Here is a 17,422-nt window from a genome sequence, read left to right as displayed (position 1 = left end):
CATCCGGCTTATCACTTGCCCTCCCTACTCTGGGGGGTAAGTTTAGGGACCCTGTGAGCCCACTGGCAGGAAGAAATTCTAGGAGTTCCTGTAAGGGCAAGATAAGACTTTACGCTTTTTTTTTCAACCCTGCAGTATTCAACCCTCTGGATGCCTGGCAAGTTCTTGTGTTTTGTGATATAAAAGGCCTCTGAAGGGATGACCTGCAGTGATGTCCATGTTACCTTGCTAGGTCATGACACAGCCCTCAGAGCCCTTCCTTTTGAAAGTTTTTTTTTTTTTTTTTAACCCCTGAATATATTATCTGGCCCTCATTCATATTAAAGTTATCTGCCATTCTGTGCCCATTCACAGATTCATAAGTGCTTCCTGAAGTCTAGCCCCATCTGCTTGGTTCTTCACATCCAAGAAGTTAATATCATTCCCAAACTGAATGGTTCAGAAAAATGACATCACTTAGAAACAGGGAAGTATAACCTAGGCTTAGTCTTCCTGTCACTTCAAAGCTACTTAAAATTTGAGATTAGCTGGTGACTCAGACCTAGAGTCTAAGCGAATTTTTATTCACATGGGAGTCACTGCAGGGAGTTGATTGTCCGAATCTTCCCAGACCCTTCCCACTTGCCCTGTTCTGAAGCATGCTCAGTGGTGACCTTCCACCTCAACCATTGTGCCGTGGGGGCCCTACCAGGCCCTGTGGAGAGCCGAGGACCACCCTGCACTAGTCTGTGGCCTGTGCAGAGTAGTGAAAGGAGCTTGGATTTCAGTGTCAGTTGATCTAATCTTTTGACCCTGATTTCCTGTCTCCTGCTGGCTGTGTGGCTGTAGTCAAGGTAACTAACCTCTTTATGCCTCAATTTCCTCAGCTGCAAAATGTGGACAAATAAATTTAATCACAAGATTACTGTAAGAAGCAAACAAAATCACACATTTAAAGCACTCAGCATCATATCTGGTTCCTATGTGCTCAATACATACTAATTTTTTAAAAGACTAATAAACTAACCCCACCCAAAATAACCCTATGTGGCTTTGCATTCACTTCTCTGAGGCCCATTGCCTGTCTGTGAAGCAGAGTTGATGTACAGGTGAAATGAGACAGCTTCTCTCTGCACTCCGAGCACAGGCTCTCACCCCTTTCAGTGCCCTTCCTCTGAGCTGTTTTGCAGAAATACTGCAGAAAGATGTACCTGGCCTCAATCAATTTCATTCTAATCTCTATAGACCAAATATAAGAGAAAAGCCAAAATTCTTTCCTAGATACTCAGGAGCCAGCACGTCCAACTCAGATCTATGGAAAGCAGCGATTAAAATGTTTTTTAGGAAGGAGACCATGGAATGCCCATCCTGTCCCAGCTGCAGGGCACAAGGACCGTTAATCAGCGTCACCTAAGGGTAGCCCCTGCAGGTAAAATAGCGGAGGGGTCTGGAAACAAGAGACTGCCATGGGTACCCAGGCCAGAGATTTCCTTCAAGTGTGTGAAGTGGGGCTGATACTAAAAGGGAGTTAGAAGTAGGAGACCAGAACCTGCCGGAGCTGGTGCAGGGGGTGATGTGGAAGAAACTGCAGAGCAGGCAGACCGGGCAAATGCCTCTGCTACTCCTGCTGCCTGCCTGTTCTTCTTTCTCTTCTTCTCCTCCTTTTCTTCTTCACAGACTTCCTCCAAGTGGGTTAACAGTTACCACCAGAGTAGCAGATCAGGCATTCTCCATAGAACATGGCCTGTTGATCTGAGGCAAACCTGGGCCCAGTTCCTGCTTCCATCACTTGCTTCTCTGCATCTCAGTTGATGCATCTGTAAAATGCAGATGATCATTTCTATCTCAGAGAGCCATGGTGAATATCATGTGACATTATGTAGGTAAAGATTCCAGCATGGCGCCTGTACTGGGGAAGCTACAGAAGAAATGCTACTTTCCTTCGTTTCCTCCTCCCTGCACTCAGTCTTGCGACACATCTATCTATGAAAGAGAACTAATTCTCAAATCCTCCCTTCTCTAACGAAAAAAGGCTTTGTCTGCCATAAAACATTAGCAAATAGTGATTGAGCTTGGGATTTTCTGGGAAGCACTGTGTTAGAGCAGGCAGTGTGTGATCATTTGATTTGTAGATATATTGTAATGACTTTTCACCACACAAAATCCACTTGAGGTGCTGCTAAGGACAGGAATAGTGCTTCTCTGCTGCTTTTCTTTCAAGCCTTCTTTCTCTCATGCAAATCAGAAGCATTCATCCTTCTGGCTTTCTGGCCTCTTGTCTTTCAGAAAACTCCAGTCACCTCGCTTCCCCCACAACCCTGAAAATAACATAATTGTTAAGAACTCATAACTTCAGAGTGCGATCTCAACCCTCTCATTGATAAGGCAATAACTTAAGCAAACAACGTTAGATGAAGTTACAAGTCTGAACATAAAGTAGGGATGGAGGCATTATCTGGATGAGGTGAATTGGAGTTCTCTATAAAGCTGCACAGATTATTAAATAGACAGAATAGACTTTGGATAGAACTCTTAGACCAAGCCATTAAGTGCCCCGGCTTCTAGTTCATCTCCCAGAGCTCCTCAGCGTGGCCTTGGTCAGAACATTCAGACCTCTTAGATCTGTCTGCCCTTGGTAGAAAATGTACGTCAGGGTCCTGAGGTCAACTCAGTCTACTAGTGGCTCATTTTTTCCCCTCATCTTTCCAGTGGATGTCATGAAAGCCCCTCATAAACTTCCTTTTTGACTGATATTGGGTGACAGCTAAAAGACACACCCCAAGCACATGAATCAGTGTTTTCTTTGTTTTTATGTCCAGGTCATAGCTCCTTGGAGTCACCAACAAACATACCTTCTCCTTCTCCTGATTATTTTACATGGAATCTCACCTGGATAATGAAAGACTCCTTCCCTTTCCTGTCTCATCGCAGCCGATATGGTAAGTATATGTTTAATAGTTACTTGTGATGCACCATCACCATCCCATAATAAGGACTCTGTGAGTTTCAGTTTGGGATTCATAGTGCTTCAGGGGATTCCCTCAGTTACGTATATACAAAAGAAGTCTTTCTGAGCCCTCTGTCTCCCAGTGATACTCAACCCACTGGAGCATTCCAGCCAGGCCATTCCAGCTGCGCTCTGTATCCTCATGGGAGCCAAGGGTTTTGTTGCTGCCATATCCCTCCCGCTTAGCCTTTATGGTATATAGTATTCCAGCCATCCCCTTATCAATCGTTGGAGGAGATGCTTATTTGCATCTTGACTGTGGCTTACTTTCTGGTTCTAACCCACAGCGTTTCTAACAATCACTCTCTCTCTCTCTCTTTTTTTTTTTTTTTTGAGATGGAGTATTGCTCTGTCACCCAGGCTGGTGTGCAGTGGCGCAATCTCTGCTCACTGCAAGCTCCGCATCCCAGGTTCACACCATTCTCCTGCCTTAGCCTCCTGAGTAGCTGGGACCACAGGCTCCTGCCACCATGCCTAGCTGATTTTTTTGTCTTTGTATTTTTAGTAGAGGCGGGGTTTGACTGTGTTATCCAGGATGATCTCGATCTCCTGACCTCATGATCTGCCGGCCTCAGCCTTCCAAAGTGCTGGGATTACAGGAGTGAGCCACCGCGCCCAGTCAACAATCACGATCTCTTAAGAGGGGATTATTATTACGAGCGACACAGGTCTTCCCGGGCCCCTTACAGTTGGGAGGCTTCTTAAAGTTTCCCAAACATGTTCTTTGATATTTTTTCAGTTCATTTGATTCTGCAACAGCATCCGACATAAAGAGACCAGGTCCAATTACATTTTTACAGATGCAGAAACTAAGTTTAATAAGATCACACAGAGTGGCGTCTCCAGCTACCAAGCCAGAGTTCTTTCCCTACTTTCATTTTTTCTCCCAGGTGCCACCTACACAGCCTGGTAGGTCCTGTCCTAGGAGCCCTCGGGAGGCTGCTTTACATGGTATAAGATTCCTCCTTCTCTGTGCTCATTCAAACAGTTCATAGTAGCTGGGTCTCCGCAGTGAGGAGATTTAGAGGAGAGAAGAAGCATTTCCAAATGAACATTTTAATCCTCTTGAACTCCTCCAGGGTGAACCCCATAAGGACAGGCACTAAGCTTTGCTTTCCACTTTATTCTGTCACATGGAAGATATGCATAAAGACTTACTAGATTGGTGCAGAAGTAATTGTGGCTTTTGCCACTACTTTCAATGGCAAAACCACAATTACTTTTGCACCAGCCTCATATTTATGATGAATGAATGCAAAAGGCCTCCAGAGATGAAACTCATTCATCAGGCCTGATTCAATTAAGTATTTATAAACCTAGTGTAGCACTGAGTTCTAGATTCCCTTCTGGGCATATTTACCTATTCCTCTATGCAGTCTATACCCTCGGCCTAAGCTATTTCAAATGTACCTAACAGAGATGTTCCACTCACTATAGAAAAGCTTCCAGTCCAAAGCCTGCTGTCCTCTCATCTATAATGCTCTTGGTTCATATTAACTGTACCTTTCTGTACCATATTTTAAACTAAAAAAAAAAAAAAACCCATCAAAAACCCTAGGGCAGTTTAGAATTATCTTCTGTGCTGGCATGTTTCCTGTGGCTCTTAAGCAGCCCTCACAGGAGAGAAAGATCAGTGGTCGTCAGGAGATTCCAGATAAGAATTACTTTCTGATTTTATTTAAGCCAGACACTCAGTGTCATCTTATGATAAGGGCAAGTATCTATAAATAATTGAAATCTGGATCTTTGCATTGTTAATGGTTTGTAACCAGATTTGCAATACAACTGGTCTTCAGGTAATATTTTTGAGTTTGCTCCCAAAGTCATTCAGTATCTCTACAGGAGAACAATTTTTATAAAATGCAGAAGGCCCAAAAAAGACAGATCTACCCCCTGCATTCTGCAGAGGGCAACATATTTGTTCCCTGTGGAGCATCTTTTAAGAGGTTGCAGGTCAAAAGAAGAAAACCATGAAAGCTTATTAAGCTGCCTCCAACCCACGACTTGGCCCTGATAAACCCATTTGGTGCTCCCTGAGCTTCATCCTCCTTATCTGTAAAATGAGGGTGAAATGTCATGCCACCTTAGGGCAAAGGAATCAATCTGGAGGTTTTTCAAGATCTTTTTCAAACTCTCCTCATGGCCTGGAATCCTCATGATTTCCGTTCTTGGCAGAGGAGAGGACCCAAACCATTGGCAGTTACTGCTCAAGTTCTGGGTAAGAGTACCCAAGTCATCACCATTGTTGCTATTGATGTATGGGGAAGGAGGAGCTTATTCTGCATTGGTGGTCCCTTAACCGATCATGGTGGGCATTTCAGAGGCTTTACATCTTTCTGCCATATTTAATTTAGCTGAGACTTATGAAGACATTACCACCACCATCATCATCTCTGTGTGCTTGGCCCTGTGCCTGATGTGGGAAGTGATGCAAATATAAAGACAGGTAAGGGTTGGCCCTGCCCTTTCAGTGGTCATAGACCGGAGAAATCATTCCATAGGCAACTAAGCCCGAGTGTCCCCAGTGGGCTGACCTCAGAGCGCAGATGTTAAGGACTTGCCCCAAGACCCACTGCAGAACAAGCTAAAGGCAGAGCTAACGCCAAGAGTCTGGTCCCCTTAAGGATGTTGGTCAGGGCTCAGCCTACAAGTCTATGAATCAAAGAGGCCAGCTGAGTCGGGTGATAAATCCATACCTTTCAACTTCCGTGAAAGACATTTTAAGAAATGTTAACAACTTCATTAATTTTAAGGCCTCAAACTTGGGCTGAGAAATTTGACTGGAAAATTGCTGCCTGAAGGGATCATTCTTCAGACAGTGAGAAGTCACCAAGTCTCTGCAAGTCCATCGTGGAACTCCACGCTTGGCTGGCTGTCTTCACCTGCGTTCTGGTAGGGGGACATCAGGGTGGGGGAATGACAGTGAGCATCAACAACCTGACTGCAGGTGTCCTGATGACCACTGGGCTAGGCCTCTCTCGGGTGAGCGGTCCAGTTCTGAATTGGAATGGCTTTCTTCTTTACAGTGTTTTATGAGAAGAGACGAGGTGGAAAGAGGCTAATAAGATTTACTCACCCCCAGTCTGTAATTATCTGCTTGAGGAAAAAGTTTGACCTACCTTTTGGAAGCCTCCCCATATTTCTTCTAATTTGCGTTGGGACCTGATATGCTGTGTGAAATATATTCTCTTCTATGGCTTTTGACATCAGATTCCAGTCCTTTCTCGCCTTTGTGTTGAATGACGAACGCCCACTAATTTCATCATCAGCGAGCAGAGGGCTGCACATTCCTCCCCTAAGGCTTTGAGAGGGAGGACGTCTAAAGAAAGACTTTATTTTTCTTTTTATCATCAGCTCTAATGCCTTTAGACTTATAGGCTTGGCTAAAGGATTAGGCTCTAACTACCTACCCAGATAAAAATCTGTTCTATCAGGTAGCACCAGATGCTAAAAGATTAAGGCCACTGGGGGTTTTGAAAGGCAGTTTTGATCACCTTGAGTTTTAGAGCCACAGACAGATGGTATCCTTTCCAACTTTAAGTCATATTTGCCCACTCTGGGTATGGGAAGAATCACATCAACTTTTTAAACAGAATGACGAAAGGTTCTGCCCATGTGAGCAGGAGAAAGGGACTTTTCATTTATTTAAAAAATAAAAATAAAACAAAACATGATACATTGCAAAACTCTTTTCACCCACTTTCCTCATTTAAGTTGTATTATAAAATTGCAGTAGATGAAAATTATTTTATATTTTATTTCTATGGAAATACACATTGAGGGTCAAAGGAGTTTATTAATGTGCTTTCAATTTACGGAGTAGGTGAGCCATTAGAAAAGAACGAACCCAGACTTTCTGACTCTCTGAGTGCTCTTTCTATCATGTCACAAAGTTATTTCAAAGATGAGCTTTCCCTGCCTGGAGAGCATGCCCACTTCCTGGATGACCTGGTGTTTAGCTGAATGATCAATCTGATGTCTAAGACCTTGGGTAGCTATGGAACCAAGACTTGATATCACCAAATGGAGACTATCCCAGGCAGGCCAAGTAATTCAACCCATTCTAACCATGAGTGGAATCCTCTTGGCACTGTAGGTAGTCTTGTCTTCTCTACCATCCCTCCCTCCCCATGCCAGACTGTGGTCCCTGTATGGATTGACTTGTGTCTCCCCACAACATTATGTTAAAGTTCTAATGCCCTAGTACCTGCTAATGTGACCTTATTTGGGAATAGAGTCTTTGCAATCAAATAAAAATGAGACCATACTGGATTAGGATGGGCCTTAATCCAATATGATTGGTGTCCTTATAAGAAGAGAAAACACAGGCATATATAGGGTGCACACCATGTGGCTATGGAGTCAGAGGTTAGAGTGATGTGTCTACAAGCCAAGGAACACCAAGGATCGCGGGCAGCATTGGGAGCTAAGAGGAAGGAACAAATTCTTCTTTAGTGCTTCAGGGAGAGCATGGCCCTGCCTACATGTTAACTTTGAATTTTTGGCCTCCAAACCTGTGAGAAAAGAAATTTTTTTAAGCCACCCAGTTGATGGTACTTTGTTATGACCCATTATTTTAAGCCACCCATTATTTTAAGCCATCCAGTTGATGGTACTTTGTTATGACTGCCCTAAGAAACTGATCCAGCCCCCTAATGTCCAGAACATTGGCTCCTGGGAAAGAAAATATTCTTCCCAACATCCCAACATCTAAGCACAACAAAATAATTGTTAGATTTGAATAAAAGTTCTATTCAAACTTTGTCTGCTTTCCAGTCCAACGGGATCTATCCAATTCAGGGGCTGGTGCTTTTAGAAAGAAAAATTAGATTTTTTAATTGCTTTCCCTGCCACTGCCACCATCACTACCCATCCTGTTAATGTATCAATTTCTTTGATTGAAAAGACTAGGTAAATTAAATCTCTCTCTCAAAAAAAAAAAAAAAAAAAAAAAAAATCAGCCTAACACAGAATCAAAAATGGAAAACACAAAGGGCCTCCGGCTCTGTATGGGATTTGCTTCATACCTCTGGCAGGAAGTCAGTTTGATCGCATTTCTGAAATTACGTATTTAATGTGGCTGGCTGTGAACAGCCATTCTGGTCCTCAGGAGCACTGGTGTCAGTGAAAAGCAGCTCCCTTGTGGACTGTTGTCAGGGCTGAAAGCTTCCTTACCAACTCCTCTGCCCCTGCCAGGCCAGGTCTTTTTGTGTTCTCTTCCTAACCTTGCTCACTGAGCTAGGGTGTCAAGCTCTTTCCTAGCTTATGCCTCTGTATTTTCATCTACAAGCTTGGTAAACAAAAGACCTCTGCATGCATTCACCACAAAGGCTGAGTCCCAAAGGGGACAGTAATGCTGGCAGTCACACAAGACCAAGGATCAGGGACCGGCTATCACTTTGAGGGCCCTGACCTACTGGGAGCCAGTGTACTCAATCCATGGAAATTCAATAAAAAGGAGTTGGCTTAGGTGTTTCGAGGAGAGGCATGTTTAAAATGCTCCTCTTGGTCATATCCCTTTAAAACAAAGACACATAAAACCATTCCAATAAATATGAACAATTTATCTCTGTTGGTGGCAAGTTGAGTAAGGATATGCAGAAAGAAAAAAAGTCAGAATAAAAGATAATAAGAGAATGAATGACCATGTGACAGAAAGGTGAGAAAAATAAGTCAGAAAAGATCCATTTAAAACACTTTTCACAGACAGAGCAGGAAAGACACTGACAAAGGGAAACAGATGACGAGGGGACAGAGACAGAGAGAGACACACAAGGAAAGAGAGAGAAAGACACAAAAGTAGGAGGGGTCTCCCTTAGCTGTCTGACTGCCTTTTCATTTATTCTTTTTCCTGTTCACATGGGTTTGGCTCTCACCCCTGGGAAGATGGCTCCCTATTGCTTGCTTCAGTCTTGACTTCCCCCTTCAGAGGCCCTCTTGCACCCCCCACCCTGCCTGCATCATTTCCCCCTTATCATGTCTCCACCAACACAGAGAACGGGAGAAGGGATGCCAACAGTCGTGGAGTGCCAAGTGTATGCTTGGTTGTGCTCTAGGCATGTCAATGACAAAGACAAATAGGGCACGTTTGCTTCCCTCAAGGAGCTCTGGAGGAAGAGGTAAGCATGCCTGCTCTTTGACAAATGCAGTATCAGAGGCCCAGGAACACAGAGGAGGGAGGACCAAGTCTGTAGAGGACTCAAGAAGGGAGATGTTTTGGAGACTAGGGCAGCAGAACTGGACCTTGGACTCTAGGGAACATGGAGAGTCATGAGAAGAGTGTTCTGGACAAAAGAGATGCATGTGCAGAGGCGTGTTTGGGAACAGGTCAAGCTCTGTGGCACAGGCTGTAGAGGACCTGGGGTGAGGCTGGAGAGACAGTTACTCTGTGTATGCTCAGGATTTGGGCATGGTCCTACACATGAGGCATAGAGTGGGAAAGAAAGGGAAGGAGGGGAATCTGGAAGAGATTCTGGATAGAAGGTGAGCATCACTTGGTTTCCTATTCAGGAGAATCCACCTTGAGTAACTGAGTGGATGAAGATGTCATTGACTGGAACAGAGAAGAGAAACTTTTGGCAAGGAAAGATATCGACCAAGATATCTAGAGGGAGGAGGAAATATGGTGAGATCCACTGTAATCAAGTTACATTTGAAATGCCTTAGGACAGCCAGGTGAGGATGGCCAGTACAAAGCTGTAAACCCAGGTCCTGGCTTTGAGGAGAGAAGTGGATGGAGAGTTATTAGCAGCAAGACTGAGGTTGAGGCCAGCACAGTTGCTCACCCCTGTAATCCCAGCACTTTGGGAGGCCAAGTAGGTAGATCACCTGCGGTCAGGGGTTCAAGACTAACCTAGCTAACATGGTGAAAACCTATGTCTACTAAAAATACAAAAATTAGCTGGGTGCACATGTGCCTGTAGCCCCAGCTACTTGGAAGGCTGAGGTAGGAAAATCGCTTGACCCCGGGAGGCAGAGGTTGCATTGAGATGAGAGTGTGCCTCTGCATGCCAGCCTGGGTGACAGAACGAGACTCCATCACACACACACACACACACACATACACACACACACACACACACACACAGACCGAGATCAAAGCTGGTAATTGGAGGTTGAAGACCCAGAGGAGATCCAGGATGTTTCATTTGAGAGGTAAGCAGAGGAAAAGGAGCATGAAACAGAGAGAGATGAAGAAACGGGAGAGAGGAGGAGAAACAGGAGATGGTATAGCCACCTGTGTTAGTGTGTCCTCATGCTGCCAATAAAGACAAACCTGAGACTGGGTAATTTATAAAGGCGAGAAGTTTAATTGACTCACAGTTTCACATGGCTGGGGAGGCCTCACAATCATGGCAGAAGGCAAGGAGGAGCAAAACCACATCTTACATGGTGGCAGACAAAGAGAGTGTGTGCAGGGGAATTCCACATTATAAAACCATCAGATCTCATGAGACTATTCACTATCACAAGAACAGCATGGGGAAGACCTGCCCCCATGATTCAATTACCTCACACAGAGTCCCTCCCATGGCACATGGGAATTATGAGAGCTATAGTTCAAGATGAGATTTGGGTGGGGACACAGCCAAACCATATCAACAACAAAGCCAAGGAAGTGAGGAATTTTTAAATGAAGGAATGTTGTATGTATGTGTGGTACCCCCAACACTCCAGTCAGTTCTGTGGAGGCAGAATCTCTCTCTGGGTCTGACGAACCATCATTACCTAATAGGAAGGTTTGCTCAGTTTTAGCAGACATGACATAGCTGTTGGATTTAATAGAGCTTCCTTTTGGATACCATATAGCAAGTATTCACCACCAGCAGCTGGTGACCACACTATAGCCCCAAATTAGAACAGTTTGGGAGGTTGTGGACCTCACTTTATCCCCATATTCTCACGGAGAAAATTTTTACGTGTCTCCCTGCTACTCGGTGCCTCTGATGTCACACTTTTCCTTGTGTCTTAGTTATTTGTGGTCCTTCATTATCACTCTTCCTAGACTTGAAGCATTTAGATGTCCAGGAATTCACATCTTGTTTCCTTTTGCACCCCTGGTACTTCTCTCATGTTTTGTACTCATTGTGTACTCACTAGAGGTCATTGCAATGTCTGCTCAGCAGTTCAGGCACAAACAAGGAGCAAACTGAGGTCTCCCAATTCCCAACCTCCAGCTTTCCAGCCCCCAAAGTTCTCTGTTTTATTAAAGGGCAGGGACATTCCCACCAGCCCTCTCATTTCTAGTCATAGTAATCAGTTTCAGGAAAGAAATGTGTCTAAGGGGAGAACAGTTGATGGGCTGGACTGACTTTGGTTGAGGATTCAAAGCTGTGATTTTAACTACTTTGAGCAGGCTTGTTTTTTTTCTTTTCTCAACCTAAAAAAGCATACTCAGCAGACATGAGTGAGCTGAGGAATTTCTCTTTTGACAGCTGTGGGACATCTGAGATATCGTATACAGAGCACTTCTAACCAACCTAGAAAGACATGTGTCCAAAACGTGTTCAGGAAAAGGACTGATCAAGAGTGAGAAAAATAAGAGAAAATCGTCTTAAAATGTTTTGTTGAGAGCAACCTCAGGCACGAAACTTTGTGTCAGAAGAGAGCTCCGATTCACAGGACTTGAACCAGCCCATTTGGGTAGATGACTAGAATAATTTGGTCTATGAGAAGTTCATAGAAATTGTGAGCTGTCAGGGCCTTCTGTGGTCTGATCAAATAGCCACATCTGTAGGATGAGGAAACAGAGGCCTAGAGAGGTTAGTGATCGCTCCAGGACTAGAGGCAAAGCTGAGATTCAAACCCAGGCCATCTGCTTGGCAGAGCCCCTGCCTAACCTCTCTACCATAGAGGCAAGGATTCATTTTCTTCTAAGAGGGCTCATAAAATAGTTTCTCACATTTCAGTCCCGTCTGTTGCTTTACACACCTCATCCCTTGAATACCTTGGGTTTCCATCAGCCCAGCAGAGTTTTGCTGCCCCACAGATTGCCTCAGTGTGGGGTCAGTGCCTTGCTGGTGTGGATGAACACATGGCCACACTCAGTCTAGTTGCCTCATAGTCACTTGGAGAACACCTTAAAAAACAGGATTCTGTTGAGGGTGTTCACTGGACTGGAGAACTAGGTCTGGTTATCCTAGGGCTTTAACGTGCCTCTACATTGCCTATTTAAATCTTCTCTGGGCCGGGCGCAGTGATTCATGCCTGTAATCCCAGCACTTTGGGAGGCCAAGGCGGGTGGATCACCTGAGGTCAGGAGTTCCAGACCAGCCTGGCCAATATGCTGAAACCCCATCTCTATTAAAACTACAAAAAATTAACTGGGAATGTGGCAGGCACCTGTAATCCCAGCTACTTGGGAGGCTGAGGCAGGATAAATGCTTGAACCCAGGAGGTGGAGGTTGCTGTGAGCTGAGACTGCACTATTGCACTCCAGCCTGGGTTAGAGAGCGAAACTCCATCTCAGAAAGTAAATCAATCAATCAGTCAATCTCCTCTGTAACATCCCAACAAAAGGTCTTCCAGCCTCTGCCTGAAAGCAACACATAGAACCACAGTGGGGAAAACTCATCTTTGGGATCTGAGACATGGAATGAATTCCCAGCTCTGATTCTTGTGAGTTGTATTACCTTCAGCCACTACCTACTCCTTTTGGTTCTCTATGTCATCTTTAAAGTGGAAGTGATCAGGATTACCAACTGACAGCATTATTGTGAGGACATGATGACATGTGAATGTGCCCAGCGCACAGCAAAAGGTGGGTTTTGGTGGCGTGGCTCCATATGCTCTAAGGCTCTGGCTTAAAACTCTTTTAAGTCCCTAGTTTTGCCCTCTGAAACTTGAAAGCATTTTGCCTTTAATCGCACTAGTATTTGAGCTGGGATTTAATTCATGCAGTTCAGCTTCAACATTTATACACCTATAGCGAATTAAGCAATATCAGTTCTTCACCTGCCTAGAATAACCTTATCTTCTCCTCTGTTCTTAGCAAACTTCCTTGCCAAACCCTTAATATCTGTTGAAAGTGTTTCATCCTTCAAGATGTAGCCCAGCAGTTGCTTTTTCTGTGAACCTTCGGTCTTCCCAGGCAAAGAGCCTCCCTTGTTCTGTTTTCCCCGAGGCCTCTTAGAGTTAGGTGTGGGCAAGTTCATCCCCCAACTGGACTGGGAGTCCCTGAAGGGTAGAAGGTCTGTGCTCGGCCAGCCTGGTACCTTCCTGTGTTTGAAAACAGGGAGGAATGGAACCCCATGTTCACATTAACACCCAGCAAGTCCTGTCTCTTTAGAGACAGCAGAGTAAGTGGGGAGGTCCATCTGCATATTGTGAGGTCTCCCTTAACCACCAGGCCTTCTCGTATTGTCATGGATGCCACATTGCTCAGAGCTCATCTCCAACCTTCTGGTTTCAGGAATAAGCCCATTTAGACAGATGTCATATTGAAAAATGCTACAAACTGCTAAGGATTTCACCATGCCCTCTGGAGCCTGCGTTATTCTGTTAGACTTTCTTACCCAACACACATACACATATTCTGCATGAGTGTTTCCTGGAAATTGCAAGCAGAGAACTGAATTGGAAGTCCAATCTGGGTTCTGGTCTCAACTCTCTTACTGCTCCAGACCCTAGGCCATGCCACTTTGACCAAGTCCCTTCACTCTCCTGAGCCTTAATTTTCCCATCTATAAAATGAAGAAGCTAAGCTAGTTAACTTCAGAATTTATTTTCAATTTTCTGTTCTGTGATTAAGAGCAGAGCCCTGTTTCTCTATCTGTAACATAGTAATGGTCACAGATAAGAGAAATAAGAATTCAACTTTCCGTGTGTATCTCCCACTGCAGTGTGCACGTGTGCGCACACACTGCCATCCGAGGCTGTGTTCATGTAATTGATTGATGGAAGGAGACTTGACCCTTCTTCTCGGCAGCCTGATTATAAGTGAGCTAAACAGATGTCTTGAATTGGGTGATTGGTTCCCAAGATGCATTCCAGGGAGCAGGCTGGTGAAAAGGAAGTGAATGATTTCAAGTTCTGGGGCTCTATGACAAATGAACAGTGGTTGTGGGCAGAGCGGGTAGGGGCCAGGTTGGGTACTTAGTGTTATGAAGCAAGTGACCAGATGCTGATGGCAGCTGGTAGATTAATAACGAAGGTGACTGGTGAGCCAAGTACCCCTTAAGGAGATAATCCAGAAAGGGGGAGCCACAGTCCCTAATCGTCTAAGCCTGGGCTGGAAGTCAGGCCCCCTGGGTTTCTACTGACCAGCTGGCTAGAGTGAAGTTAGGCAGCTTATTTTGGCCACCTGCCCAAAGGGGCAATTATTCTTAGCATGGTAGAGATGCAAGAGACCGGAGAATCATTTTATTCCCCCACTCCATTTTACAGATGAGGACACTGAGGTCTGGAAACCTTAAGTGACTTGCGTGAAGTTATATCACAGAGCCAGAGCTAGAACCCAGGTCATCTCACTTGAGGTCTTCCACAGGCAAGCTCAATCAGCCGTCACAAAGGAAAGTTTGAGAGAGGAGCGCACGTTTCTCCATCACCCCTTTTCCTTTTATGCTTCCAACTGCCACGGGGCTTGAAACAAAGTTTTCTTCCTGCTGTGCTGGATATACTCCGTCTTATATCCTCTCTGCCATTGCTGACTTCTGGAGACACTTAAAGAGTAACAGCAATGGCAGGGCACGGTGGCTCACGCCTGTAATCCCAGCACTTCGGGAGGCCGAGGTGGGCAGATCACAAGGTCAGGAGATGGAGACCATCCTGGCTAACATGGTGAAACCCCATCTCTATTAAAAATACAAAAAATTAGTGGGGCGTGGTGGCAGGCACCTGTAGTCCCAGCTACTTGGGAGGCTGAAGCAGGAGAATGGTGTGAACCCGGGAGGTGGAGCTTGCAGTGAACCAAGATTGCGCCACTGCACTCCAGCCTGGGCAACAGACTGAGACTCCGTCTCAAAAGAAAAAAAAAATGAGTAACAGCAATGACAGCCATCATTAAATAAGGCCAAACTGTGTGCAAGTCATCACGCAGGGCACTTAACGTACACTATTGCATTTCACCCTCCTCACAATTCCAAGAGGTGGTCCCTGCTTTAATTCTTATTTTGCAGTTGAAAAAATTGAGGTACAAAGAGATTAAATAATTTTCTCTGACATGTGGAGCTAGTAATGGCACAGCCAAATTTCCAACTTGGGAGCCTGACCTCATGCAGGATCTGTGCTTCTAGTTACTCCATGCAATGCCTCCCCAGACACCCTGGTGCCTCTCCCATCCCCCTGAGAGGTTGATATAAAATAGGGCAAGGACAGAAGGATCTCTGTTCCAGCCTGCTTCTCCCTGGGTCCTCCAAGGTCAAGTCAGGTCAGTTCATCCCCAGGTTCCTGGTGGTAGATCTGAGGCACAGGAAGAAGACACAGTGCTATGTCTGCATCACAGGGCCAAGATGGTGAGAACATCCATCTATTAATATATGGTATCTCAGGGTTTCTAAAGCATGGCCACATTCATTACCTCGTATGATCTTCACAGCAGATATATGTTTTTTTCTTTTCTTTTTTTTTGTTTTTGAGATGGAATTTCACTCTGGCACCCAGGCCGGAGTGTAGTGGCACAGTCTGGGCTCACTGCAACCTCCGCCTCCCGAGTTCAAGCCATTCTCCTGCCTCAGCCTCCTGAGTAGCTGAGATGACAGGCACCCGCCACTATGCTTGGCTAATTTTTGTATTTTCAGTAGAGACGGGGTCTCACTATGTTGGCTAGGCTGATCTCGAACTCCTGACCTCAAGTGGTCTGTCCGCCTCGGCCTCTCAAAGTGCTGGGATTACAGGTATTTATATTATTTTTATCAGCATAGTTAGTGTGATAATTCTCCCTTGTTTATCCATGAGAAAACCGAGACTCAAGGGGTTAAATGAATTGCCCCAAGCACAAGGCTGATGGGCCTGGATCTGGGAGGCTTCCTAAGAATTCTCTAGTGAACTTTTCCCTTTGCTTCTGGCCCCATGCTTTCCCTCACCCTGTTCTCACTGTGGCTCCTGGCCTGAGAACAGACATGCTCACCAGCAGTGAGCTTCCAACAACCATCAAAAAGCAGCTTGTTGGCAGAAGAGTACATGCAGGAGGAGACAACCCAAAAAGCTTTACTGGAGGTGAGTTGAGCCATCTGATCATTGGGAGATATTTGAAACCTAGCCATATATGGTTTTGCTAATTTATTCCAGAAAAAATAGTGTGGATTTTTCAGAATTTTTCTACTTGTTTAAGGTATTGTTTTGTCTATTTGTCAGGCACAGCTTTGAATAATTATAATATAACAATCAGGATTAGAAACAGAATTTTAGTACCAGCCTTGCAACCAGCCGCTGTGCATTCTTTCATGATCCCCATCATTCTCCAGCCTTTTCCTTCCTCTCAGAGGTCTCCAAGGTCCCTCATGACTCTGAAGGCCTACAGCTGGGACATTCTGATGAATCCCTTGACCAAAGAAGACCCTCCCTGTGCCTCAGGATTAGTGGCCACTGAGAGAGTCCCTTGAGCTGGGTACAATCTTTAAGGACTGACAGTGTTTTAAGAATGCTAATTTCTGGGGTTCCATTTAATGAAATGTAGCGTTACGTGTAGATCTCTCTAAAGGCCAGCTGTAAGATAATTGCCATGTATGCATGATATTTCATATGGTTCTTTATTGAAGACACTTAACCAGACTTGTCAGGAATACACTGGCATTTTCCTATGCCATGAAGAAAACCAGCTTCAGCTGGAGGGGCCAGTAAGTAAAGCCTGAGAATGCATGACAGGTGGTGGTTCAGTACTTCTGCCCAGCTCCCGTCTGGTGCTCCCTGAAGAGGTGACATTCAGAAAGACTTCCGCAGCCAGGAGAAATGCCCTCCACACTGTGTGTGAAGGACTCATTAATCAGTGGCATGGCCCTAAGTCAGTATTTTCCCTTGCCTGGGTCTTGTTTTTTTCACCTCTCCAATGGAGAAATGGTTGACCTCAAATGTTGCTTAAAGTTCTAACAGCCTCTAACTGCAAATATCACCTGAAGGCAATGCCCACCTTACTTTGGTACAACAAAATACTAAAGAAATGGTCATGGTCATGTGCCATCACCTGCTTCAGACTGACAATTGGAATACTATTTCTCAGGATGAACAGGAAGCTGTGTTCACAAAAGGCATGGTTATGCAAATTTGGAATCAGCCAATGTGCTTTGGGAATTCTCCATTCTAAGCACATGCCTCATCATCTTAAGCCCTTTCAGCAGTTCTGGAAAGTGAGGCTTCTCACTGAGATGACCTGACTGAGGATTAGCACAAAACAGTGTCCCATATTACAGAGCTGACAATGGCAGAATTGGAGTCGAATCTCAAGTCTTGTGCTCTATTCCTGTGAATCAAGCATGATGATGTTAAGGTCACTTGATGCAT

At 44.9% G+C, this 17,422-nt stretch overlaps 1 protein-coding gene across 1 annotated transcript in view; it reads left to right on the top strand.

The window, feature by feature from the left end:
* ALK (ALK receptor tyrosine kinase) overlaps positions 1 to 17,422 on the top strand; it is a 751,958-nt gene that overhangs the window by 210,345 nt on the left and 524,191 nt on the right. The window contains exon 2 of the mRNA XM_007971055.3: positions 2,799 to 2,918. Within this exon, the coding sequence (XP_007969246.3) occupies positions 2,799 to 2,918 (120 nt within the window). The remainder of the gene's footprint in view (positions 1 to 2,798; positions 2,919 to 17,422) is intronic.

Source organism: Chlorocebus sabaeus, chromosome 14 (assembly GCF_047675955.1).
Source record: "Chlorocebus sabaeus isolate Y175 chromosome 14, mChlSab1.0.hap1, whole genome shotgun sequence".
Lineage (NCBI taxonomy): Eukaryota > Metazoa > Chordata > Mammalia > Primates > Cercopithecidae > Chlorocebus > Chlorocebus sabaeus.
This window is presented reverse-complemented; position numbering and strand designations above follow the sequence as displayed.